Source organism: Acomys russatus, chromosome 3 (genome assembly GCF_903995435.1).
Source record: "Acomys russatus chromosome 3, mAcoRus1.1, whole genome shotgun sequence".
Lineage (NCBI taxonomy): Eukaryota > Metazoa > Chordata > Mammalia > Rodentia > Muridae > Acomys > Acomys russatus.
The window spans coordinates 32,283,707-32,310,614 of record NC_067139.1 but is presented as its reverse complement, the minus strand read 5'-3'; the positions used below and the strand labels follow the sequence as shown (position 1 = coordinate 32,310,614).

The 26,908-nt window shown below is 50.3% G+C and overlaps 1 protein-coding gene across 3 annotated transcripts in view; it reads left to right on the top strand.

The window, feature by feature from the left end:
- Wnk2 (WNK lysine deficient protein kinase 2) overlaps positions 1 to 26,908 on the top strand; it is a 112,336-nt gene that overhangs the window by 33,835 nt on the left and 51,593 nt on the right. For all 3 annotated transcript variants that reach the window (XM_051170984.1, XM_051170973.1, XM_051170966.1), the window contains exons 2-6: positions 12,892 to 13,064; positions 14,101 to 14,321; positions 18,190 to 18,347; positions 21,679 to 21,767; positions 23,016 to 23,235. In XM_051170984.1, coding sequence (XP_051026941.1) covers positions 12,892 to 13,064; positions 14,101 to 14,321; positions 18,190 to 18,347; positions 21,679 to 21,767; positions 23,016 to 23,235 — 861 coding nt within the window. The remainder of the gene's footprint in view (positions 1 to 12,891; positions 13,065 to 14,100; positions 14,322 to 18,189; positions 18,348 to 21,678; positions 21,768 to 23,015; positions 23,236 to 26,908) is intronic.

Below are 26,908 nucleotides of genomic sequence, written 5' to 3'. Positions count from 1 at the left end.
TGCACTCGTCCCTGGGGAAGACCATTTCCCCACTCTCAGGATTCCGTAGCTGGCGGCAGTTGTTCGTGCAGAGTTGAGGCCTCGTGGTCTTCCCGCCAGCTTTGCCATGTCCCTTGTTCTTGCTCAGCTCTTGTTTTGGCGCTCAGTGCTGGTAAAGCACTATGGGCATAGCTTCTGACATCTCTAGGAGACACAATCTCATAGCAAGCCCCTTATCCTCTGGCTCTTACAGCCTTGAGCTCCACCCCCCCCCCACCGCAACACCCCACCCCCACCCCCAGACAGGGTTTCTGTGTGTAGCCTCCAGGCTGGCCTTGAACTCACAGCTTGCCTCTACCTCCCCAGTGCTGGGATTAAAGGTGTGCGCCACCACACCTGCCCTCCTCGCCACCCCCCCCCCATTGTGCTTTTTATAAGAGCAGAAAATTCTGTATGTACAGTAGAAACTTGCAGTTCACAACATAGAGTATTCTGTTATTTGCACATAGGATTTGTTGGTGTGACAGCAGGCGCAGTGCATAGTGCTTATGTACTGTGTTCACGATCAAGGCTGCAGCAAAGTCTTATGATTTAACACCAACAAATACTGTCAGAAATGCTACGGATTCATTGTACATTTGCTTCTGAATCAATATATGGCCAGTGCATTTTTATAAGCCTTTTAAAGTTATTTTTCTATTTTTAAATTTATTATTATTGTTGCTGTTGTTGTGTGTGTATGTTTTAGTACAGCTCATGTGTACCACAGCATGGGTGTAGAGGTCAGAAGACAACTCTGAGGAGTTGGGTCTTTTCTTTCTTTCTTTCTTTTTTTTTTTTTGGTTTTTTTTTTTTTTTTGGTTTTTTCGAGACAGGGTTTCTCTGTGTAGCCTTGGCCACCCTGGACTCACTTTGTAGACCAGGCTGGCCTCGAACTCACAGCGATCCGCCTGCCTCTGCCTCCCGAGTGCTGGGATTAAAGGCGTGCGCCACCACGCCTGGAGAGTCTTTTCTTTCTATGGATTCCCAGGATCAAACGTAGGTCAACAGGTAAATATGGCAAGCACTTTAACCACCTGAGCTATAGCCTTGGCCCTCATAAATCTTGTACTGTTGCTAGACTTCTACCTCCGCAATCCATTTCAGCCACCCCACTTGGGGTTGTAATACACACAGCTTAAGAAGTGGAGTTTCAGCTGGGCAGTAGTGGCACGTGCCTTTAATTCCTGCACTTGGGAGGCAGAGGCGGTCAAATCTCTTGTAAATTCAAGGCCAGCCCCATCTACAGAGGGAGTTCCAGGACAGCCAAGGCTATACAAGAAGCCTTGTCTAAAACAGCAACAACAACAAGAAGTGGGGGCATCTTAGAGGACTGAGTTAGAACTGGGCTTGATACAACAACAGGTAGCACTTTCCCCAGCCTTTGTAAACACCCAGAAAGTCACACCTGGCCATCACCTTGTATAGAATGGAGGTGGGTGAGGGTGGTGGGGGTTGGTGGTGGGGGTGGTGGTGGTCTAAATTCCAGGAGAGGGCTCCACAGCTTTCACCAGAATGTTAATACTTTATACCCATGCCACTCACCCTGAGATGCCCTGAAGCTTTTGTAAGCTGATGTAAGGATGTGCTAGCTGCCTGGTAAGGTAGACTGCCAGGGTTCAGCCCCCAAGGGAGTAGGCAGTGCTGCCAGCCTGGCATCCGAAACTGGCTGAGCAGAATTCCACAGCCTCACCCTGCGGGAGCTGTCCCTGCTGACTGAGCCGCGTTAATCCTGCTGACCCGTGGCCGTGAAGCTGTCCAAATCTATCTTTAGGTGACCCTACAGGGGAGAGGCTATGAGGTGGGGCCTACCCTTTCTAGAATTGGTCAGCTCAAGGGAGAACTAGACCCGTCAGGTATTCAGGGAGGTGCAGAATAGGCCTCAGGACGGCTTTCCTGGGCAGGCACTTTCTGTGATTTTTTTTTAGCCTATATGCTCTCTGAAGGCCCCATCTTAACGACCTTCTGGTTCAGGCAGTATCCAAGACTTCCAAGCAGCTTCTCTACAAGAAAGGAATGCTGACATTCCCTTAAGAAAAGTGAAGTTGCTGGCCAGTGGTGGCATACTTCTTTAATTCCAGCACTCAGAAGGTACAGACAGGCAGACCTCTGAGTTCAAGGGCACCTTGGACTACAGAATGAGTTCTAAGACAGCCTGGGCTACACAGAGAAGCTCTGTCTCGAAAAGCAACACCCCCCACCCACCCCCCAAAAAAGAAAAAGAAAAGTGAAGTCCTTTTTCCTGAGTAGCCCTCCTCTGTGATGGCCCCCTTTCACAGATGTCCTCTTCTGGAGTCACCCTTCTTCGCTGTGACCTCCCTTTACATGCATAGTGTCTGTTGTCAGCTGCTGTCCTCAGTGGGCGCTCCAGTCAGGGCCAGGGAAATTTATGGCTGACGTTCAGGGCAGGACAGCCATGTTGGCTTCCACTCTAGCTTTGGGGAGCACTGAGCCTCATATTGGGATCATAGTGGTACCAGAGACCAATGCCCTCAATCCCTTTCTCACAGTAACCTAGATAGGAAGGCTCCCTATATGCTGTGTGTGTGTGTGTGTGTGTGTGTGTGTGTGTGTGTGTCCGTCCTTTTCATCTGAGGGTCAGTGCTCTGGGATGGGTTTCCAAAGAGGTGGCTTTGCCTCTTAGCTGACCCCTCCAAACATGATTAAGTCATCTGTTTCCACTGAGCACAAATTGCTTATGTCCACTTACACTCTTGTCTCCATTGGTGCACACATTGTAGGTGGGACCAGCTACTATCCTGGAGGGCCTGAGGTAGCTCTGGGTGGTAGCGGGGCTTAGATTCCCCTTATCCTCTTGTCTCCACAACAGCATATGGTACAGCAAGCATTTGGCAACTTTCTCTAAGTGCAATAATGTTTTCTTCTAGAAAGAGTGGCTGTGGATGGCAGTGTCACCATTAACGTTTCCTGAAGTGTTTGTCACTCTTAGGCGTGCCCTAGGCTTTCAACTTGTAGTCGTCACTGATTATGCCGGTCCCTGGGAAGGTGGCCAGGTGGCATTGCGCAGGGGTGAGGCGTGGGCTGTGGCTTTGATCCTGTTGGGCTGCCACAGGCTGGAGGGGAGGCCCTTGGGTGCTGTCTAAGGAGTGGAAGAGGCTGCCTGTGAAGGCTCTCTAGTGTTTTCCCCTGAGCTGTAGGTTGACTCTGTAAACTGTAACGCTTCTCCTGGAAATGAAACGCCCACATGCCCTGCACCCAGCTCCACCTGTTGTTCCTGGCGTGTCCACCTGTTTCTTTGCTCAGCTGCTCTGTTATATGTGAAGCACCTGGGTGCAGCTGCACAGGCTCCCTGCTGGCATCTGCCCTCCCTCCCCCCCAAGAGTAGCCCCATCCTAGCTAACACCAAGCTCTTCCTGGATATGGTATCACTGCCCATCACTGGTATTGAGGGGGCCTGCACTGAAGGGTCATTGTTACTCCATCTCCCTCCAAGACAGGACCCTCAGCCCTGAGCCTGACTCAGTAGGTCTGAGGGTCTCCACTGTTTAAGGTAGTCAGCAGGGCCAGGTCTCAGGTGTTTTTTGGTAAAGGAAACACGTGGTCCAGAGCCTATGGGTTATACTGAGACGTGCTCTATTGGAGGGGGGCTTTGATCTGACAAAGTACACCGTGATGATGATGTCTAAAGAAGACAGTGAGTCTCCGGAACTCTGGTTCATGCTGACTGCTGGGTGCATCTCAGGCTAGGCGCCTTACCCTCTTTTCACCAGGTCTGCTGTAGCATTCAGGTATGGGCTTGTAGGCTAGCACCAGCTGTTGGATTCTCAGAGGACAGAGGCTTGTTAGCTTCTCTACCTGCTCTATCCAGTGTGGCCTCAACCACTCGCATGCACTGTTTTGGGCATTCTGGTTACCTCTCAGACTCACTGGGCAGCCCAATGGGCAGCATGGATAGAGTGTAACTAGGTGCTATCACCCAAGGGCCCTCTGGCCTCCCTCTGCTTTCCCTCCTGCTGTAAGTCAGGTAACACCCGGATGTTGCTTCTCCCCTAAATGTCCCTTCCTCTCCTGTCCTCCCAAGTGCTTGGTATTGCAGCCAGCTCTGCCCTGACTCCGTAGTGATGTGACCTGCTCATGGGATGGAGACTGTTGGGAGTGGTATATAGAGGGACTCCTTGCTAACAGGTGCCTCTGCGGGTTGGCACCTGTGAGAAGAAAGGCATGGTGTCCACTTTGGCCTCTGGGTAGCCGGAGGCAACTAGAGAAGATTTATGAGGTCAGCCATGCCTGTTCGCCTCCTGAAGAAGGCTCATGTCTCCCATCCCCTCACTCTGAGTGCTAGCATTTGGTCCAGACAACCCATAGTTTCATCACCTCTATCACATCAAGGACCAAGCCTTAGAAGAGCGGCTCTGCCTGGATCACCATCTGTGTTGTGCGCCGTCCCCTGCTAACTTTCTTTCTCCTGGTCTTTATGAGATCTTCCCCGACCTCTTTCCATGCTAGATGGTGACAGGCCTGCTGGTCCCTACAGTGGCTCTTTCTGCCCTGTGACAACTTTATTCCAGTTAGAGGTGGCTTCCTGAAATACAAGCCCTAGAGTAGGGAGATTAGGGTAGGGTGCACAGCCCTCAAACTGCTCCATGTGATCATGGTGTGGAGGCTCAGTGGCAAGGGGCTTCCTGAGTGACTGGTGAGGGGGCTGCGGGCCCTGATGGAGGCCTCATAAGCACTGGGAAGGAGTGCCAAGTGTCCCCTCTATTACTTGCGGACCTCCTTTGTCTTTTTCTGATTGAGTGGAGATGTTCTCAGAGCCCATGGACATATGCCAGAAAACAGGAAGCCATGCCAGGCCCTGCTTCTCTCCTGAGATAGTTAAAATTTCCCTGTAGGTGCCTGGTGCAGCTACAGAAAGCTCCCCATGGTGCAGAGAAGGCACATTTTCAGTAAAATTTATTTTACTTTCTGGTCACCTGTGCATTATTAATTCATAATAATCACCAGTTCTGAAGAAGGTCCTTAGGCCCCAGAATCTTAGGTATACAAGATTTTTTGGGATGTGGTGGGGGGGGAGTGTTGGGAGGGGGGTTGAAACAGAGTTTCTCTGTGTAACAGCCCTGGCTGTCCTAGACTCTCTTTGTAGACCAGGCTGGCCTTGAATTCACAGAGATCCATCTGCCTCCTGAGTACTGGGTTTAAAGGCATGTGCCACCATACCTGGCCCAAGAAGTTTATTTAAAGAGCTAATCTACAGATTTATGCTGGAGAGGACTAGGGGAGTGTGTCAGATTTGCAGAAATAGAGCTGCGAATTAAACTGGAGTGGGACGTGACCTAGCAAATGGGCTCGCTTGTGAAATGGATGATGGAGAGCTGACTTGGAGTCTACAGGAGACATGTCAAATTGAGAGAGAGTGGGTATTTCTAGAATGTTGGAAATGGGAGAGGGAACCTTGTTGAGGGAGGCCACTCCTGATACCCAAACTTTTGAATTTTTTTTTTCTTGCTTGAACCATTAAGTCACTTAAAATAATTAAGCCCTGATAAGTTGACATTTGATGTTTATATTAAAAATTAATCTACATTATTTACAGTATGGGTTGCTTCCTTTTGGTGAGAACACCCATATCCTTCTGTCAGTGGCTGACTGGGAGTCCTAGGGATAGGAGCTTGACATTAGAGAGAGCAGGGCCTCAAGTCACCTGAAACCAGCCATCCTCTTTCTGCCCCTATCCCTTCCTTTTGGAAGAAAATATCATTATCTTCAAAGGCAGCAAGGCGCCAGACATTCAAGTGCAAGTTTCTGCCTCAGATAACTGAGCTTCTTGGTACCCTTAACAAAGAAGGCTAGGTATGGGAGGTATCTACTGGGGACTTCCCTGAGTCCTGAGCCCTCAGTTTGAGCACATGCTGGACTCAGTGGGAACAGTGGAATGTGGCATTGATGGCTGCTGTCTCTTTCAGAGCCTGACTCTAGGTGCACATCTGTCTGGATTCCTGGGTCACATCTGTACCTGCTGTTTTTTATCTGGTAGCTGTGGGGAGCACTTTGCCCTTGGTGGCAGTTTCATTTCTTTTTTTTTTTTTTTTTTTTGGTTTTTCAAGACAGGGTTACTCTGTGTAGCCTTGACTGTCCTGGACTCACTTTGTAGACCAGGCTGGCCTCGAACTCACAGCGATCCGCCTGCCTCTGCCTCCCTAGTGCTGGGATTAAAGGCGTGCACCACCACGCCCGGCGGCAGTTTCGTTTCTTAAATATGGATCAGTAGGCACACCCTGGCTGCTCAGTGATACACATGACTGTGTTGCCAGGATGTTGCTAAGGAAAGCTGGGGTTTATACCCTTGTAGCTGGTATAGGAGGAAATAGAGACAGGAGCTTTCTCTACTGGCCATAGGGGTACCAGGTATAGATGACAAGCCTTAGGAGCATGAGACCAGCTTTCATAGGCATCTGCAAGCTGACATCCATTACTGTCCAGGGCCTGCCCCCGGCCTCACTTCATTATGTCCTCCCAGAGGCCTCTTTATAGAGACACTGGCCCTGTCGGTGTCTTGTATGGACTAGGAATTGCAGTTCTCCCAGGCTCCCTGCAGAGAGGGTTCTGTCTGGAGGCTGGGTGCCCTGCCAGGCATTGCCCACTTGTTCTTCAGCATTATTATTATTATTGTTGTTGTTGTTGTTGTTGTTGTTGTTGTTGTTGTTTTGTTCCTCCAGGGACCTCTAGTCCCATCCTGTCTTAACTAGTTGGATCCCAAACTGGGCCTGGTCTCCCTACACAGGATACACAGGATAGCTCTGGACTCAGACTCCAGAGCCATTCTTTGTTTAAAAAAAAAAAAAATACTTCTGGGGGAATGAAGAGTTGGCTTAGCAGCTAAGAGCCCTTGTTCCAGCAAAGGTCCCAGGTTAATTTCCGGTACCCACATAATGGCTCTCAACTATCTGTATCCCCAGTTACAGAGGATCCAACAATCTCTTCTGACTTTGCAGGTACCTAGCATGCACATGGCACACAGACATACATACAAAGCAAAACAGCCATACATGTAAAATAGAAAAAAATTAAAATTATCGTACTAGGTTACATAAGGCCATTTTCACGAAAGTATGTGATATACTTTGAGCATATTTCCCCCATACTTCCTTCCCCTTTGGGAGTCTTCCTCTTCCCAGGGTTCTCTTTGTTCTCCTTTTGTGTCACCTGTATGTACATGATTTTATGCGAAGGTGTAATTCTATTGCTATGACTATTCGAATGACATCCGTTTCCTACAAGTAACATATCTCCATTCTTCTTTATGGTTAAAAAAAATTCCTGTCATGTTCCTTTGGTTTGACTCAGACTACAAGCACATCCTCCGGAAAGAGGCATGCCGGTTGTACTGTGCTGATGCTAGTCACCACCTTGCTACTGCGGCCTGAGTGTGCCTCTCACCCTCTCTCAGTCCTCAGAAGGAAGGCATGGCTCTCTTCCTTGCTGTAGAAAGACACTGCACTCTTCCAGCATGTCCCTCTTGGGCCTGACTCCCTCAGCCATCAGCCATCACCCCCTGGGGCTGTTGTGATGGTGCTGTGGCTCTGGGCTGCCACAGGCATGGCTACCTGCAAACACTGGGAACTTTCTAGGCAGCAGTTATGACTACCCCCTCCCCCCCGAGTCCCCAGACAGGGTTTCTCTGTGTAGCCCTGGCTGTGCTGGAACTCACTTTGTAGACCAAACTGGCCTCAAACTCAGAGATCCACCTGCTTCTGACTCCTGAGTGCTGGCGTTGAAGGCGTACGCCACCACCACCTGGTGACCTCTGACTTTATTAATACCCAAAGCACCCTCTAGTGTGTGTTTCCATGTTGCCCCGAAGCATGGGTTAAGACCACCCGGAGCAGGTCATCTGGGCTGTCATACCTGAGAACCCCTGAGTGGTTCTCTCTCCACCATGGAGGCCGCCATTTTGTCTCCCCTTTACATGACCAGCCAGTGGTGGAGCGACAGGCGAGGCTAACACGGATAACCATGCTCAGAAGAGCATGTGTGACCTAATCTCACATGAAGAGCATGGCACCTCACCCAAACATCCCGGTGGCATGGAACGGATAGTAACATCTTTGCCCCACTTTCTGTCGTATGCCTACAGTCACCGTGGCTAACAACTTCTGACTTTGGCCTCCTTAATTTTTTTGCCTTTAGCTATTTGGCCTCAGTAACAGTGTGCCAGACCCTGGGTTTGGTAACTAGCAACACATGCAAGAATGCACATGTGTACACGAGCACGAACACCCTCCCTCCCTCCCTCCCTCCCTCCCTCTCTCTCTCTCTCACACACACACACACACACACACACACACACACACACACACACACACGCAAGACAACAATGGACTGTAGCCTATGCAGGGTTCCTTCTCCTACTTCCTATTTGTGTTAGTTTTGTTATTTATGACTTGGACATTGCACTTTGATCCGTACGCTGCTGTTGGTTGATGGTGAATATTGTAAAATAATTTAGGCTTTAATGGTGCTCTGAGGCTTCTCTCAAGTCACTAACTAGGCCCATGGGAAGGGAATTGGAGACAGAATATTGCTGCCCTGAGAAAGCTTTGTGGGGAAGCTGAGCCATCCCAGGATCTATCTCCTTTTCAGCTACCTCAGTGACCCCAAAATCAATTCAGGCATATTCCTTTTGCATGTGTTTGCATATGTGTGAGTATGTGTGGTTTATAGCCATGTTTCTGTGTACAGGTGCATGTGCCTGGGTAATGCCTGGAGGAGATAAGTCTCTCACTGAACCTGGAGCTAGGCTGGTGGCCTAGCAGGCCTTTCAGCCCTCCCTCCCACAGCTCTGTGTGTAGGGGCTCCCAGATTCACATAACCATACCTGTCCTTTTAGGTGGGTGCTGGGGACTCAAACTCATGCTTGCACAACAAGCTTTCTTGCCTGCTGAACTGTTTCCCAAACCCCGACACATCATTTCTGTTTGCAGGAGGCTCACTTCATCTAGAGGGCATGGGAAGTCCCCTTTGAGTCCCTACATGTGGGAGAATGAGTCCAGTCAGCCTAGGGAGGTGTGCATTTAGCTGGGTATAGAATTCCTAGTCGGCACTTTGAGGATGTTACTGTCCTCCCCACAACCAATATCGCTGATCCTACTCACTGTCGCCTAAGCCATTTCTTTGCAGATAGGAAATCCTTTCAGGCCTCAGGATTCTGAAGTTTCCCTGGGACAGATATGGAGGGTGGGTCAGTTTTCATTTACTGGCCTGACCTCAGCAGGGCCTTTCATCCTAAATAGTTCTCCTTTCAATCCAGGGAAATGCTATTCCGCTGTATATATTTCATGATGTCTCTTCTTAGAGTTACATAGTTGTCTGTCTTCCAGGTAGTTCTTTCATATCTCTGAAATATTCCTTTCCTTTTTTCCCCTTTGGGTTTTGTTTGTTTGTTTGTATGTTTGTTTTAAATGTCTTTCGAGACAGGGTTTCTCTGTGTAGCCTTGGCTGTCCTGGACTTGCTCTGTAGACCTGGCTGGCCTCGAACTCACAGAGACCTGCCTGCCTGCCTCTGCTTACAGGAATGTGCCACCGTGCTTGGCTGTTCTTTGGGTTGTTTTAACTTTTAATTTTTTGTTATATTTTAAAAAGTAACGTGTAAGTTATAAACAGTAAAAAGTGTTTCTTAAAAATTGAAGTTTGGGGTTGGGTTTAATCCAGTTGGCTCAGTTTAATCACTCCTTGTGAAAGCATTAGGGCAGGAATGTGTATCTGAGACACAGTGGTTAGGTAAACGGGGTGGGTGGAGTAGCCTGCTTTTAATCCCAGGGGCAGAGACAAAGAATTCCTGGGGCAAACTGCTTAGCTAGACTAGACTAGGAAAACCAGCAAGTTCTGGGTTTAAGAGAGACCCTGCCTCAGTACATAAGGTGGAGAGTGATGGGGAAAGATAGCCAAGGCTGGGTAGGTACAGTAGCTCATCCCTTCAGTCCCAGTGCTGTTAGAGGCAGAGGCTGGCAGCTCTCTGTCATGTGCTTGTATACCTGAACATATGCGTGTATATACACACCAAACAAGCATGATCTGGGCTGTGGCTGTACCCGAGTAGCAAGGACGAGGCCCTGGATTCAGTCTCCAGTTCTTCCCAAACTCACACCAGAGGCAGCCACTGTTCTGGAGGAAGGAGAAGACACCTTTCTTATTAGTCTGTCCTAGTTCCCAATCAAAATGAGTTTCCCCCAGACACATGTTTGTGTCTGGCCTCCACAGTTCAGACCGATGCTCTGGGGGTTCACACAATGCTTTTCAATCCAGAGGGGTTTTTTTTTTGTTGTTTTTTGTTTGTTTGTTTTTTTTTATCCCCTCCTTCTAGTTGCTGAGGTATATATACTGTTTTTGTGAGAATTGCCCAAGTGTTTCTGTTGACACGGCGGATCCTTTGGCCGGCTCTAGGTGGGGCAGTGGTGGAGCTGCCTGTATGCCTGCCTTTTGAGGATTTGTGTTTCCTTTCTCTCTGTGGATCTTTTCTAGGAGTGGAATAAAGGGACCCAGAGATGATAGGAAATTGCTGAGAGATCTTGGCCGTTTCTGTCGGTTGTTTGGTGAAGCATCTGTCTGTCTGCATTGGGTGTAGACACACTCTCCATTCAGAGGCCCAGCCTTTTGTCAGATGTATATATTGGGAATGGTTTCTTCCAGTGTGTAGCTTTGCTTTCGTTATCTCACACAAACAATAACTTTAACGAACGGGACACGTTACCATTTCATTGTTTAGATTAGAGACTAACTTTTTTGTACTCACTGTTTCATAGGATTATGGAATATTTTATGTATTAAGCAAGGCCTTCCCAGCTTTCAAAATTTGTAAGAACCCTTTACTGAAATGTTTCCTTTTGAAATAGAAGTTTGCTTTTGAATATGCAGGTCCATAACTTAGGTCTTAATGGGAAGAACATTAATTAGATGTTTTGAAGTCTCTGCATGGTTGTCTTTCTGGTGCTGGCTGCACTGATGATTTCTCTTGGCTGTTTGATCTTGGTGATGGCTACCGTCTAGTCCCAGCAATGATGAAAGGGTCAGGGGAGGGTCTGTGTTATGGGGCAATGGTCTGGCCTAAGGGGTATAGCTGCCATGTTGGGTCTAATTTCTTAACACAGTGACCCTTGTCATGACCCTGTGGACCACTGCCTCTGTTGGACTCTAGCTTGACATTGTATGTGGCTTTCTAAAAGGATCCTGGAGATCTCTGCTTATATTACCCTTCAGCTCTGGTCTCTCCCTGATCTATCTCAGACCACCTGCTGCTTCCTTTCTCCTGGAATTCCTCCCAGTTTCTGTGTTCTGGCCCCGGTTGTGTTAACAGTTTCCCTTTCAAATATAAACACCTCTCTTGCCACACTCCTGTGGCTCTGGGGTGTGTGGCGGGGAGGGGAGGCGGGACTGGAAGGTGACTTTGCTTAGGTGGAACTGAGAAGGGCTCACTATGCTTATAGTGTGGGGAGAGGTCACCCTGAGGCCCATGGCCAGTGGCAGCCTCTTGTGAGTAGAGCTTGGAAGCAAAGAGCAGCACAGGGGGCGTGAGCTCTTTGAGTTTGTTTTGAGTAGTCCAAGGTAAGAATCCATGGATGGATTTGGAAAGGATAGAGGCAGGGACTAAGTGGTAGGTTATCTCCACAGATGAAGTGAGCCAATTCAAGGCAAATTAAAGTATATAAAGGCAGGTTTATTGGGTGCAGCTCTCTGGCAGGTTATCAGTCCCAAGGAATGGGGCCCAGGGAAGTCACCATGCAGACAGGGAGATAGAGAAGTGGGAAGTGGGGAAGAAAAAAGTACACAGAGAGGGAGGGAACCAAAGTATCTAGATCACATAGTGATGAGCCTCTTGGTGAAAGGAAGCCCCACCCTAGGGACTGAGGGATGCTGGGAGAAGCTGGAGACCAAGTCGGCTTTGGTATGTTAAAAGGGCAGCTCAGCAACTTGTCTGGGGACTGAATCCCAACACTATGTCGGCTGCAGGGGTTAATGAGGCCAGGGGCTAGGGGAGAGGGCCAAGCTTACACAACTTTAAAGTTTCAAGATAACAAAGAGGTTATGTTTTTGTTTTCTTTAACTTGAGACAGGCTCTCATGTAGCCCAGGCTGACCTCCAACTCAATATATAACCGCAAATAATCTTGAACTTCTGATCCTCTTGCCTCGACCTTCCCGGTACTGTGTGGGCCACCAGGCCTTGTTGATTGACTGTGAGGGTTGAACCCGGGGCCTTGTGCATGGTAGGCAAGCACTGAGCCTTGAGCTACATCCCTAGGCCCACAATGTTCGTCTACTGTTCTCTTGTAAACTCAGGGACAGCCTATTAGTTCTGCTGCCTTGGCTGGGCACAGTGGCCCAAGGCCAGGTGAAGCATGCTTTTTCTGCTCCAAGGGCCAAGCTGCCTGCTCTCAGGATTGCTGCTGCCAAGACGGCCCTCCATCGCATGCTGGTCTCCGGCGTGCGTCACATCTCCTCCTCCTAACTGTGTATACTTTAGAAGCAAACTGGCATTTCATCCCTTTAACAAATACGCTGAGAGCGATGATCACTGTTGGAGCAGAGGCCTCCAAGGTATTTTTAAAGGAAAAAATGCACGAGTTTGGCAGCATGGGTTGTGAGCTGCTTCTGGCTTTCTAGAGCAACTTCTTTACAAAGGGCCCCAAGCAGGGGCTGCATCTGGGGTTTGGGGGTCCCGGGGGTTAGCTGTGGTGTGCCATTTGGCTCTGTGGGTGGAAAGGTGGGTTTGGCTACCAGTCACTGTTGGGGAACGCCTGTCTCTGAGTGAGGCTCCCCCTGCTGCTCCCCTGCACCTGCTGCACTCTCCTGGGAGAAGGGAGAGTGGCTGACAAGGCACAGGGCGCCACCCACCCAGCACACCTGTCTCTGCCTTTAGGACCGGAAGCTCACCAAGCTCGAACGGCAGAGGTTCAAAGAGGAGGCGGAGATGCTGAAAGGCCTACAGCACCCCAACATCGTGCGCTTCTATGACTTCTGGGAGTCCAGTGCCAAGGGCAAGCGGTGTATTGTGCTGGTAACGGAGTTGATGACCTCGGGGACACTGAAGACGTAAGTGCTGTACACGCGTGGCCTGGGGTAGCCTTGGGTACTGGCTGTGGTAGGGTGACCGAGGGGTTGGACTGCTTGGGTCAACCTGGCTGCTGTCTGTGATCCAGTGCTGTTCAGAAGCGTCTCTTTTGAGTCATATTCTTTCTCTAACCCATGGGAAGCCCATTCCCCCCAGTGAGAAGAATCAAGTCTTCCAAGCATTTGGCTGCCTCTGGCTTCTTGTAACAAATGAGACTGGTTCTCATGGTCACGTGACTATCCCCACTCTCCCCTCCTGTGTGGGATACTGCAAGGCTGTTTACTTCCCAATGACACAGTTCCCTTGTCTGGGGCCTTATTTCTGGCCAGTATCTGTTTGCCTAGAGGCTAGCCTGGCATGTTCTAGTGGCCTGGAAACACAATGCAGGTGTTAAGGGCCAAACAGAACATAGCAAGGGCTTAGGAGTTAGGTGTTCACGGCAGCTTGCTCCTCTTTCCTGAGGTCTGTACTATGGGAGTACGGGAATGTCCCCTCTGGGTAGCCGTAGTTGGGTTCCTCTGAATCATTTTAATCCTGATGCCCCAAGTAGGACCTTGATGTTCTCTGCTGCTGCTGGGCAGCTTCACTCTCCTGTGAAGATTCAGTGAGGAGAACCTGGTTCCCATGTCACTTCCCACCACCTGGGTGAAACCAGGGCCCATCACATAGGTGGATTGTTGCATGGATAGCCTGGCCTTCTTGACCTTTGACTGTAGGCTGGGACCCTTGCCCATTTGGTGGCTTCTTATTACACCCAGGAAATTAAAGCTATGCTTGGCTTGGGTTTTGTAGCAAGGTCTCCAATGAAAAGAACCAGGGGAGGGCTGTGGTCCTGGCTCAGCTGCCTGTTCCAGGCCTGGAAGAGCTGCCGGCATCTTTCCTCTCCCCTCACTGCCTGTCCCACGTAGCTGCCAGGCACTTGCAGTTTAGCTTTGTCAGGAACTGGTCTTTGCCAGGCAGGGCCTTCCCAAGAGCCTGCAGCGGGTGAGCTGTTTGGTGAGTTCGCCTCTCCCCCAGGTACCTGAAGCGGTTCAAGGTGATGAAGCCCAAGGTACTGAGAAGCTGGTGTCGGCAGATCCTGAAGGGCCTGCTGTTCCTGCATACGAGGACACCACCCATCATCCACCGAGACCTCAAGTGTGACAACATCTTCATCACTGGACCCACCGGCTCTGTGAAGATTGGTGACTTGGGTCTGGCCACCCTTAAAAGAGCATCATTTGCCAAAAGTGTGATAGGTGAGCCTGTTTCTTCTTCCTAGGCACAATGGGGAAACACACAGCATTCTAAGGGCCACAGAAAGCTGGATTTGCTCAACTACCTCAGACCTGGTGCAGGAAGCTCATCAGGATGTCTGGCTATCCAAACAGTCCCCAGATTCTAGTGGCTTAGCCAGGGGACCTGCCTAGTGGGGAGCACCCTTCTGGCTTGCCTAGAGATACTGGCTCTGTTTCCCACTGAGACCTCCTCTGTCAGACTCAGGGGTGGGGTGGTCTCTGCACAAGATTCTTGGCTGTGTTGGGTGCCAACTATGATTGTCTGCCAAGGGTGGTGGGCTGGATGCCAACTTCCGAGCTGCGGTGGACACTGGCTGCTCAGGAGGAGGAAGTCATTTTACCACAGAGGAATTACACTGCTTGTGGCATGTGGCACTGGAGCTGGTCCCAGCAGTCAGGGAGAGGACTACCCAAGGCTGTGGAGCACAAAGACATGACAACTTGCAGTGTCTGGGCAGAAAGGTGGATTAGAGGCCCAGCATGGTGCCTGCGGGGGCCTCAGGCCTTGGCTCCAGACCTCTCCTCTGAGAGGCCACCCTGGCCGCCTTTTGGGGGATGGTACTCTGGGTCCTGGGATAGTGCTGTGTAAGGGTAAGGGGGTCTGGATCATGTTGTGTGTCTGAGCTTGACTAGTGTAGCACTAAGTGTGTATCAGCTGCTGGGAAGGATCTTGTGGGCTTGGAAAGAACAAGTAGATGGGCTTCAGTAACAACTGCTTTGGGGCTCTTCACTGGCTTGAAGTCGGATACACCCCTCTGTCGAGGCTGATTACCCACATGAACAGGACAAGGAGTAAGGTTGGCCTCAGGTCTCCATGGATTGTTTGGGGGAAAGATTGCCTGTTTGGCAATCTCGGGGAAGTGCTTTATTTGCAGTAGTGTCTTGGGAATGTGGTATTTAGGGTAGCTGTCTTGGGCAGGTGGCTCAGCTAGTAAGAGCACTTGCAGCATAACCATAAGGACCTGAGTTCATATCCCCAGAACCTACATTTAAAAAGGCAGGCACTGGGGCTGGAGAGATGGTTATTCTAGAGGACCCAAGTTTAGTTTCCAGCACCCATCTCGGGCAGTTCACAGCTATCTGTAATAGTAGCTCCAGAGGCTTTGGCTTCTGTTAGCATTTACACACATATGGCATGCACATAAGTGCGCGCGCGTGTGCGTGCACACACACACACACAAGCTCACGATTTAAAATAAATAATATATGTATTTTAAAGCTAGACATGGTTACGCATATGTCTATAGCCCTAGTGTCTGTCTGTCTGTTGCAACCTGGAGCCATTGGTGCTGTGGGCCTGTTTCTGCTGTAACCTTTAGTGTTTTCTCTTTCTACCATGCCTGGCTCATTTGTCTTTCATTACAGACTCAGGGTGCAGTTCTCTTGAGGTATAGGGTGATTATGCTATTAAAATGGAGCGGGTCCCTACCTACTCCACTATTGCCAGGCTTCAGCACATGTTCTCCTGTTTGTTAGGGGGCAGAGATGCCTTGTAGCCACAAACTGAAGTTACTTCTCTACTGGAAAGGAGAAGTTGGCCAGGGTCTGTACCCACAGAGGTCTCGCCTGACTCTGGCAGGAGGAGCTTGGAGAGCAGTGCTATGAGGAAAGTTCCCTAGCACCTGGTAAAACAGCTGGGCCTGGGGTGGGGGTGGGGAACTCACACTTTTACTTTCAGTGGATTCATCTTTAGGAACCTAGGGATGCCTGGCAGATGTGCAAGACAGCCATGGGCTCAGGGTGAGATGCTCTGCAGCTGGAGGCCAAGCATGAAATGGCTCAGGGGGTAGGACAATTGCGTGTGTGTATGAGCACATGTACATGCCATTTCTAAAATTCAGATTCAATTAGATGAAAAGGGAAAATGAGTCATGTGCACCCATGTTCAGGAATTATTAGGGTCCCCTATCCTGGGTCAGAGCTAATTCCAGCCTCTAACCCATCTCCCAGGGTTAGGCTGTCTGGGATACTTTTTGCAAAGCAGGGTCTTTGTTTTTGCAGGTCCCAAAGAGTCCAAATCCAGGGGCACTGCTGTCTGTGACCCTAATACCATGTGGACAGCCTGTGCTAAAGTGGAGTCTGTGCTAGAAGAGTGGGAGTCTTTGCATGTGCTAAAGAGTGGCTGGCCCAGCTCCAAGTCCTGGGAGCCTGGCTTCTGTCACAGTTCTCTCTAAGGCCCAGGACACACTCCTGGAGTTCCTTTGTTGGCCCCTCCGGCAGGAAAGGGCTTTGTGGTTTTTCCTTGTCATCACAGGGCCAAATTGTCACACACAGTCCCTGGCAGAGGCATCACAGGGTGCCATGGGCAATAGAGGCAACCCTGGGGAGGGAGCCCTTCCTTCCTGCAACTTGTGGTTTCCGGCCAAGTCAGCTGACCTATTGACTGTTCTAGCTGTTACCATGGTGAACCCTCTGAGGATTGTTCTCTAGGACCGTGTAACCCCTTGGGATACCCCAGGGAATATGGATATATGAAGGGGTGGGAAGGGCCTGATCTATTTGTAGGCTACCTGTGTCTGTGATACCTCTGTCATGCATCTTGTGGCTTAAGAAATACATTCACTATTCTATGACAAGGGGTGCGAAGAAACTTAAAAAATACTAAAAATCAGTAGTGCCAAAAGACTTTCAAGAGCACAAAGAATAAAAGTTCTCAGCACAAGGTCTCTGTCATTTCTGATAGACTTTTTCTTCAGTTCTGTGTTCCTTTTACATAAACCCAAACTTGGATATTTATATTTTTTCAGTTTTTGGTTAGACTCATAATGTATGTTAAACCAAAATAATGAGCAAGAGACCCCAACATAGGGCTTAGGAGATGGCTTAGAGGGTAAAAGCATTTGCCATCTAAACTTGAGGACTGGAGGTCAGGTTCCCGGCACCTACCTGGAAGTGACAGCCAGGTAGAGTGATGACCTGCTTGTAATCCCACTGGTTATGAGGATCTATGGGATCCTCAGAACAAGCAGGCTAACTAGATTAGGCAAGTTTTAATAAAAAGGTGGTCTTGGTTTTTTAAGCCAAAGCTTGGTTCGTATTTATCTATCTCTGGGTCAACTGGCTAGCTAGCTGCTCCAGGAGAGCAAGACCTTGACTCAAAGGAAAGGGAGGGAGGGAGGGAGGGAGGGAAGGGGAGAGAGAGAGAGAGAGAGAGAGAGAGAGAGAGAGAGAGAGAGAGAGAGAGAGAGAGAGAGAGAGAGAGAGAGAGAGAATTATGGGAGGCAGTACTGAGGAATGACACCACGAGGTTATCCTCTGGCTTCCACATGCATGTGCAGACATGTTCATGCACATAGCAGCTGTGGCAAGCATTATTTCACTTTTCCTGTGTTCGATGTGTTATGAACAGCCCTTATCTTACCATCTCTGTGGGATGTGTCAAGTGGGTGTCATTCGCTCATACCCCCCACCCCAAAGTGATATTTGCATGTCATATTCACTGTTAGCTATACCCAGAAAACCTAGTCATTTCGCTCTCTGGGGACACTCAGCTTTGGGGTAACCAGAACTGGGTGATGCTGACCCGTTCTCATGGGTATAATATCCACACACAAACCAGGGTGCACTCAGACTAGGTATGACCCCCAGCAGCACCAGTCTTCCATCCCTGTGGCTTGAAGTGGCACTGAAAACTGATGGTTAGCCATGGAGCCCTAAGGTGAGGTTTGGGACATTTCAGTCTGTATAGCACATCTGCTTAAACCCTTGGGTCTGTTGACCTTACTGGTATCCTGAGTGTGCCACAGGACAGATACAGAGGAGACTGGGAGCATCTATGGGACCAAGGGGTCATGATCAGTAATAGCTGTGTCTGCTGCTCCTGGTGCAGGTACCCCCGAGTTCATGGCACCTGAAATGTATGAGGAGCACTACGACGAGTCAGTTGATGTCTACGCCTTCGGAATGTGCATGCTGGAGATGGCCACCTCAGAGTATCCCTATTCGGAGTGCCAGAACGCCGCCCAGATCTATCGCAAGGTCACCTGTGTGAGTCCGCTCAGCCACCTTGTTAGTAAGGGCACAGCCTTGTTTGTCCTTTCGGCAGCTGTGTGTAAGAGAAGGAGCGAGCACGGCACCTTACAGTGGGGACCCCGAGGCTTGCCGGGGTGAGATGTCTAGCAAAAAATAACCGTGCTGTGGGTGGCAGTTACTGAGACTGTTACCTGCATGGAACCAGGAGACCCAGGAAGAAGGGAACTGAGGCTTGAGAGACTCTTAGCATTGTGGGGCCTCCTCTCAGGAAGTGCACCCAGGCTGGCTGTCAGGGAGCCCATCTTCTTTATTTTAGAATCACAGTTTGTTTCCCTTCTGCCAAGCAGTCACCCTAGCCAAGCACGTCTTGGGCCTAAGCCGCCTGGGAACCTCAATCCCTGTTTTGCTGTCAGTGTGATTTTTGAGTTGATCTGAAGGCTTCAGCTGTGCAAACAGATTGGGCCGTCCCCTCTCTCTCTCTCTGTGGTGGCCTCTGTGCTGGTGGAATAAACACGGCATCTGAGGTGGAGCAGCTGGGCCAGGGCTTTTCTGTGCTGGTTCTTATCATGTGTCATCTTTGTTCTCATGGAGAGGCCAACAGGCCCTCAGGGTGTTCCTAAGCTTGGTTGATGTGATCCCTGGACTCTTTTCTGCATCCTCTTCAGCCTGGGCAACCGAGTGGGACCCTGTGCTTGGTCTGTCCATCTCATCCCCATGAGCCTGTGTGGCAGGTGTGTGTGTGGAGCCATGCATGGCCCAGGGACCTATATAGCTCCACTTTAGGCCAATCTACCCAGGGGAGCCCTCATGCAGATGGTATGCAACTCTTTCCGTTTGCTGTTAGAGCCATATTATGTCACTTAGTTGCCTTGAGCTCCTTCTGTGTGCACTATAGATAGGTAGGTGGTGACAGGCAAGAGTCCTTAGCTGGTGGCCTGGCCTAGAAGCCCACACTGGTGTAAAGTTACTCCTGGGAGGCAGGGGTTATCTGCCGAGCAGGGTGTTGAAGGCCTGAGAGATCTGGGTGGTATCGGGGTGGGATATGGGAAGGGATCCTTGGGCTTCGGGCTTGTCTTATACACAGTAGGTGGTGGTTTGTCCTCTGGGCTGTGGACAAGAAGGGGCATCTTTGGCAGAAGTCTGGGCATGCCCCCCATTCTGGCTAGCAGACAACACAATGCTGAATGAACTCTTTGGGGTTCTTTATTCTCGGCTGCCCCAAGTAGGGCTTCAACAGCCAGGCTCAGCAGGTGTATTTCTCTTGTTCCCTTCTTTCTCCCTCCCTCCCCCCCTTCTCCATCTAAAACAAAAAGGGCAAGGCTTTTAAAGTCTGAATCTTGCTGAAGGATGAAGCATGGGAGGGTTGAGGCCTTCAGTGTATTTTATTTCTGTAATTAGTTGCTTCCTTCCCCCTGCGGTGGAGCAGATTAAACCCTGCCAGCTCCTACTTCTGATGTGAGCAATATCTACGCACTCTGAGTGGCCAATGATTCCCTCTCCCTCTCAGGACTCTTCGTGGCCTGTGGCCAGAAGCAGTGACCACAGACAGTGCTCTTGTCTCCCTGGGGGAGGTGATGGGATAGGTAAGAAGCCCAGGTGTGGGTTGAAAGGCCTGGCTCTGTGGGAAGCGTGGAATCCACCCTGGGCTGAGGTGCTTCACCATCATGAAGGGCAGCTTGTATGGGAGGCCCTGGGAGCTCTCCGCAGCCGAGCTGAGGGACGGCTCTGGGGCCACTGCTGGATCCGAAGGCTCAGCCGCTGCATCAGGGTCTATAGCACAGGCGGAAGCTGTGCCGCATGCTGGTGTTAGGTGACGATCTGATTCTTGTGACAGCATGGGTCGGGGGCCTTGGCCTGAGTTTGAGGCTGGGGTGCTTTATCCACTCAAGATGGCCTCTGTGTCCTCTCAGAGTGGGAAGATCATTGGCTACTGGCCTTGTACTGAATGGAAGAGCTTAGCAGATCCAAGGCTTCCTGTCGCCTGCCTGCTTCTACCCCGTTCCGCTTTCCGGCCTGGGTCTTGAGTGTGACCATCCACAGGGCTAGCGTTTTCACTCAAGTTGGGAGCAACTTGAACATCTTTTCTCTAGTGTGTTTTCTTTACTCTTTTCTTATGTGTGTGTGTTTATGTTGGGGTACAGGGTGTGTGATTGATCACCCATGCAGGCATGTGTGGGGCCGAGAAGTTATCAAGGTGTCTTCCTCAATTGATTCTCCACGTTACTTTGGAGAAAGGATCTCTTACTGAACCTAGAGCTGTGGGCTTCATCATTTTGTCTAGACTGGCTGGTCAGGGTGTCCGCAGGATCCGCCTGACTCTGTCCCCCCACCCCCAGTGCTGGGGTTATAGGCATTGCCAACAAACCTGGCTTTGACTTGAGCGTTGGGCATCTGAATTCAGGTAGCCATCATCTCAGTCTTTAAACACGTCTTATTTTCCCTCAGTACTCCCCATCTGTGCCAACCTGTGCCTCGTTAGGGTCACAAATTCTGAAGTGAAGGAAACAGGGCTGTGTGTCCATTTGTCTCTCTGCTCCATGCCCAGCTCCTATTACTCTGTCTTTTCTTCTACACATATGACCTGTGACATTTCTGTTTCTAGTTGCTTCTTTCTTTGTATCTATAATTTCTGCTCATTGCCAGAAGACTTTATGTTTTTTGTTGTTTTTTTGTTTTTTTGTTTTTTGTTTTTTTTTGAGACAGGGTTTCTCTGTGTAGCCTTGGTTGGTCTGGACTCTCTTTGTAGACCAGGATGGCCTCGAACTCACAGAGTTCCGCCTGTCTCTGCCTCCCAAGTGCTGGGATTAAAGGCATGTGCCACCACGCCCGGCCCTCCCAGAAGTGTTCTTTAATGAGCACCACACAGCTGCTATAAGTTCTACCCCTGCCCCTTGTCTTCACCTTCCAGCATGCTCTCATTTCTGTTGACTGGTTTTTCTGCCTGGTGAGGAGTCATGCCTTATTACCTCCTAGCATTTCTGGTAGTTTCTATCTGAGTATCACACACTGCACCACCCCTGTACCATCTCTGCTCTGCATAAGCTGTAGGAATGGCTCAGCCTGCAGCTTCTAGATGACTCTTTGTCTTTGTCTGTGGTGCTGACTAGGTACTCATCGTGAGGAGATTGTAGACGTATAGGATCTTTACCACTGTTTCTGTTCCAGAATTCTGCCTCATAGACCGTCTCCTCGGCTCCTGAACACAGCTCTGCCCTCGACTCAGTGAGACCCAAGCCTCAGGCTGGAAAGAGCCCTGGGTAGCAAGCTGGGCCATAGGAGACACTAGGGTGTCGATGGTGCCTCCAGCTCTGAGTGATGCCAGATAACTCTGATCTGTTCTCCTCAGGGCATCAAGCCGGCCAGCTTCGAGAAGGTACATGATCCTGAGATCAAGGAGATCATCGGGGAGTGCATCTGCAAGAACAAAGAGGAAAGGTGAGCTGCAGCACACTGCGCTCCGTGTTCTCCAGCTGACATTGGTCCAGCTGGCATTTTAGGCTGCATTCTCCATGCAAACTTCCCAGGCCAGGCAGACTGGCCCAGGCTATGTGACACCAGACTTGTGAGTTGCTGTGAGCAGTGTAGAGCTGCATCCTTCTTTGTCGCCAGAGACAGGCCCCTAGCTTGGCCTGAAGTGCTGGACACCCAGGCCTTTGCTCTGTCCCTCCTTGCTTTTTCTTTACTTGTCTCCATTTCCATGACCTTAAGGAGCATCTCCATTGTTAGTCTCCTCATGTGCCTCAGTCCTGTCAGCTCTTCTGAACGGCAGGTTGTACAGCGTTAGGCGTGTACTTGTTCCAGCTATCCCTCAGGCCATGGATTTCACCTCTGGACCTCTCAACTGCTTTACAAAGCCAATTCCTCTTCAAAACAGGAGTGGTCTTCACAGGCCAGCCAGGAAGCTAGGGGGCGCCTTTTTAGCTTTCCTACTCCCAAAACTAACTGGGATATACCTAGCCATCCACATGACTTTCTCAGGAGTAGGTGGGGACGGATAGCTGGTCTTCACTGCCAATGACAAGATGTCCAGAGAAGGCCGGACTTAGGACAAAGGATGCTGCATGGTTGATGGAGGTTGTGGTTAGGGACCCGTGTTTGAGTGCATGGATTTCTGGAGCTGGAAATGTTCACATAGCAACCCTAGCTGCCAGAGGACCTGGCCCCTGGAGTGGAGCCTCTTATGGGCTCTGACTCCAAACCCATATGCCCAGCAAGTCTTTACTTATCTGTCTGCCTCTATTCTTCCACATGCCTTCTTCCTGAGAAAGGCTCCCTACTAACTTTGCTGCTATAGTGAGGTCCAGGGACCTTGGGTTCAACTTCCTCTTGTCACCCTGAACCAGGAGTCTCTTAGAGGACTGCAGACTCACCTGTGTAGCCGGGTCTGTATCTACCTGCCTAGCAGGTGGCCTGGTACAGAGTGTGATTTCCCTTTATAGTTAGGGGAAGAGGGTGTCTTAAAGCTTAATGCAATAAGAGTACACCAGGTCATAACCGGACAGCATCGCCTGGGAATTAAGGAATGCTAGTGTACACATCTGTGTCTTACCCTTAGGGGCAGAGCCTGCCCACCAGGAATGAAGTGAGAGAACGTTCTAGCATAACCTGCTCAGTGTGCTGGGTATTGATGGGTATGCAGCCCCCTTGCCTCTGAGCCCTACCTGGGAGCCACTGTCCCTCCAGGTATGAGATCAAGGATCTACTGAGCCATGCCTTCTTCGCGGAAGACACGGGTGTCCGAGTGGAACTTGCAGAAGAGGACCATGGCAGGAAGTCTACCATAGCCCTGCGGCTTTGGGTGGAAGACCCCAAGAAGCTGAAGGGCAAGCCCAAAGACAACGGAGCCATAGAGTTTACTTTTGACTTGGAGAAGGAGACGCCCGACGAGGTGGCCCAGGAAATGGTAATGTGCATGAGAAGGGGGCTCTGACCACCCAGGGGGGAGTCTGGGTTAGAAAAAGAAAAATCACAAATCAATTGCTTTTCCAGAAGGGCACGTTCCCCCAGAGGAATGGCCAGCATGCATGGGAAGGTTGGGGCCATTCCTGAGAGTGGGGTTGGGGTCCCTGGTGTGTGATCAGGTGTGTGCAGTAACAGGGAGTCTGAGGATGGAGATTCTGCACAGGACTTGGGAGTATCTGGGCCATAGTTCTGGGAAGGAGTCTGAAAGGAAAGTTGAGAGCATGAAAGGCCTTGCTTGCCTTAGCCGACTCTTGTCAGCTCGCCCCGGGGCTGTGGCTTTGCACGTGGGATTTGTCTCTCCTGCTGGAGATGTTCTGGTGTTGTTTTGGGTTCTGGTACTTTTAACACCTTGAAGGGTGATGGAAGAGCACTGGTGCATCCCACTGTCTGGCTCTGGGTGAGGAAGGTGACCCCTTTCTGCTTGGGATGTCAGACTGGGCCTCAGGAAGGGACACTGAGCTTGCTGGGGTAACGCAGTAGGATAAGTAGCACACAGCTGTTCCAGGACAAGGAGCGGCTCAGGCCCAGGCCCCGCAGCACTACTGTGCTATAGTAACTTCTACAAGAGGTGAATGGCCAGTGCATAGGAATTTCTAGAGCCCGGATGCCAGGCTGGATTATTCTACTCAGTTCTCTAGGCCAACGCCATCCAAAATGATAGGCATGACCCACAAGCTCCTACTAACATTTAATTACTGTGTAAAATTTAGCCTCATTGGCCACATTTCAAGTGTTTAGTACCACATAGGGTGAGTGACTCTTCAACAACATGAGGCATTTTCATTATAACTTGTTACACTGACATGCTGCTCTGATTCTGAGGGGTGTGTGTGTGTGTGTGTGTGTGTGTGTGTCTATGTCCATCCCCATAACCACAGGGCACAACAGTCCAGAAGGGCCCTCCATGTTGCCGTGAAGAAGGCGGCACATAGGAGTCAGGATGCCACCGATATCTAGAGGGAAGACAGCAGACATGAGCTAGCAGCTCAACTGCGTCAGCATCCTTGACCCATGGTTGTCACACAGGTGTTGTCCTTTCAAATTTTACTTTAAAATAAGATTGCCCCACTTTTTTCTGATAGTACTGGGGACTGAGCCCAGTGTGCTAGCCGGGGCTGTGTCTTACCTATATATGGCATGGTAAGGGTGAGGGTGGATGTGACCTACTATGGCTGAACTGGAATCTGGTCTACTTTCTCTGGGTGCTGGTTGTACCATCATCTCAAGATGCATAAAATGGTCGTCCCTGTGACCAGGCTGACCCACTCTCACAAAGCTTGCCTCCACTCCCATCCAGGCCAGAAGACCTTCTGCTCTGAATACATGGGGCTCTTTAGCTCCATGTTTCTTAGCGCTCCCCCCCAGTGGCTCACAGTGCTGGCTAGTTCCATGTGGAACACAGTGTGTTTTTCCAATTGGGTCATCAAGAGTGACTGTGCATACATTCAGGTGGTTACCAGCACACATCTCTATTCACTGATGCTAACAGCTGTCTCTCCGTGCTCTTTGTTGTTAACAGTAAGCCTCATGTGAGGTGGCGTGCCAGCTGCAGACGGTGTGGCAGGCTGGACACTGGACTGGTCATTGGTACTGGCCTGGGGAATGACAGCAGTTCTCCTGCAGGAAGGAGGACTTTTGGGAGGATGGAGGGAGAGTCTCCTGTGTCTCAGATGAAGGAATTCTGGCCTTGTAAGGAGTGTCTGTTGGGGCTGCTTGAGTTGAAAATGGGGATCATGATTGTGGTTTCAACATGGCAGAATCTCTTCAGGTAAAACAGCATTCTTGCTGGCCTAGTTTGAGTTTCATTGGAGAGACAAGACACTATGACCACAGCAACTCTTATAAAGGAAAACACTACACTGGGGCTGGCTTACAGTTTCATAGCTTTAGTCCATTATCAACATGGTGGGAAGCATGGGGCAGCATGCAGGCAGACATGGTGCTGGAGAAGGAGCTAAAAGTTCTACATATTGATCCACAGGCAGCAGGAGGCTGTGTGCCACACTGGGCATAGCTTGAGCATAGGAGACCTAGAAGCCCGCCCCTCAGTGACATGCTTCCTCCAGTAAGGCCACACAATAGTGCTACCCACCCCCACCCCCACCTGCCCATGGGCCAAGCATTCAAACACATGAGTCTATGGAGACCATTCCTATTCAAACCACCACACTTGCCTTCATAACCATGAGGCCAGGGCTGCATTACAAATGTGATTCTGCCTGCTTTGCATGGGGCCTTAAGATCAGAGGCCACAGGGATGGCTAAGATGTGGCGAGGGGACGTTGGGGCTCAGTGTGAGTGGCTGCAGCATGAGTGGGGCTTCCAGGACGATGCTCAGGATCCCTGATAGAGAGATTCTGAGTGTCGGGTCTTCACCCAGACCTCAGCTTCCCACTGTGCCTTCAGTTCTCTGAAAGACACGGTGTCATAATCCCAAGTGTACCCTGTACATTCTTCCTGGATGCTGCTTAGCTGCCTCTGAAGCAGTTAACACGCAAGGCTCTACCCTATCTCTGCTTGTCATAAGGTAGAAAAGGACAGCTTCCCGCAGGATAGGGCCATTGTGGGTGAGTCACCTCAGCTGGTCTTTGCCATTTGGCTGAACTCCCAGGCTACGTCCCTGTCTCAGTTCCAGGGAAGTCCATGGGTCCAGCTCCTGCTCCTGAGAATTCTCTTATCTCCTACCTTCTCCCCTCTTCTGCCTCAAACTGCATTTCCTTCCTATTATGAGGCACGGCACCCATGTAGAAAGGACATGACTTGTGTCAACTTAAATAATAATAATAAATTCTGGGTAATGATAGCACATACCTTTAATCCCAGCACTGTGAGGGCAGGGGGAGTGCAGAGCCAGGTGGATCTCTGAGTTGAAGGCCAGCCTGGTCTACAGAGAAGGTTCCAGAACAGCTGAGGCTACACAGAGAAACCCTGTCTCAACCAAATGATGATGATGATGATATCACCACCAATGTGTACTTCTCTCCCCCCCCACCCCCCGCCCTTTGCCAAGCCTGGTTGCCATACTTGGCAAATTGAAAGCCCTATATTCTCCCTGTGATGGCTCAGTTTTGTGAACAGGCATACTTGGATCCGTCTCATAGCTCTGCCATTCTCTGACTGGGCCTCAGGGTGAGTCCTGGGTCCCAGGAGGCCTGTCAAGGTTCTGGCTTTGCTTTCTCCATTCTGCACATTAGAGACCGACTCCAGGTTACAAGCCCCTCCCTGGGTCTAGGCTGCAGGAGTCACCATCTGGCGAGATCCTGGATTCCTGAGGCTACGCAGGTGTGAGGTGCCACAGGCACCCTAGAATCCCGATGAGACCTTCTCGACCCACCTGGAGTGGGATGAGGATGAAGACGGGTTGTAGGGTGGGGATACAGGCTGGCCTACACTCTGCATTCGCAGGATGAGCTTGAGCAGGCCAGGTTCTGTGGGGTGCTGGGCTACAGGCAGCTAAGCCCATTCCTTTCCCCCAACCTGACCGGATGGCTGAAATGTTGCACAGAACAGAAATAACCGTGACGTGTGTAGGGTGGTCTCTCTTTGGCAGCTCTGGTCAGGTAGGCCTTGCAGAAGAGCAGCACGGAGCCTCATTTCTACAGATGGCAGAACTA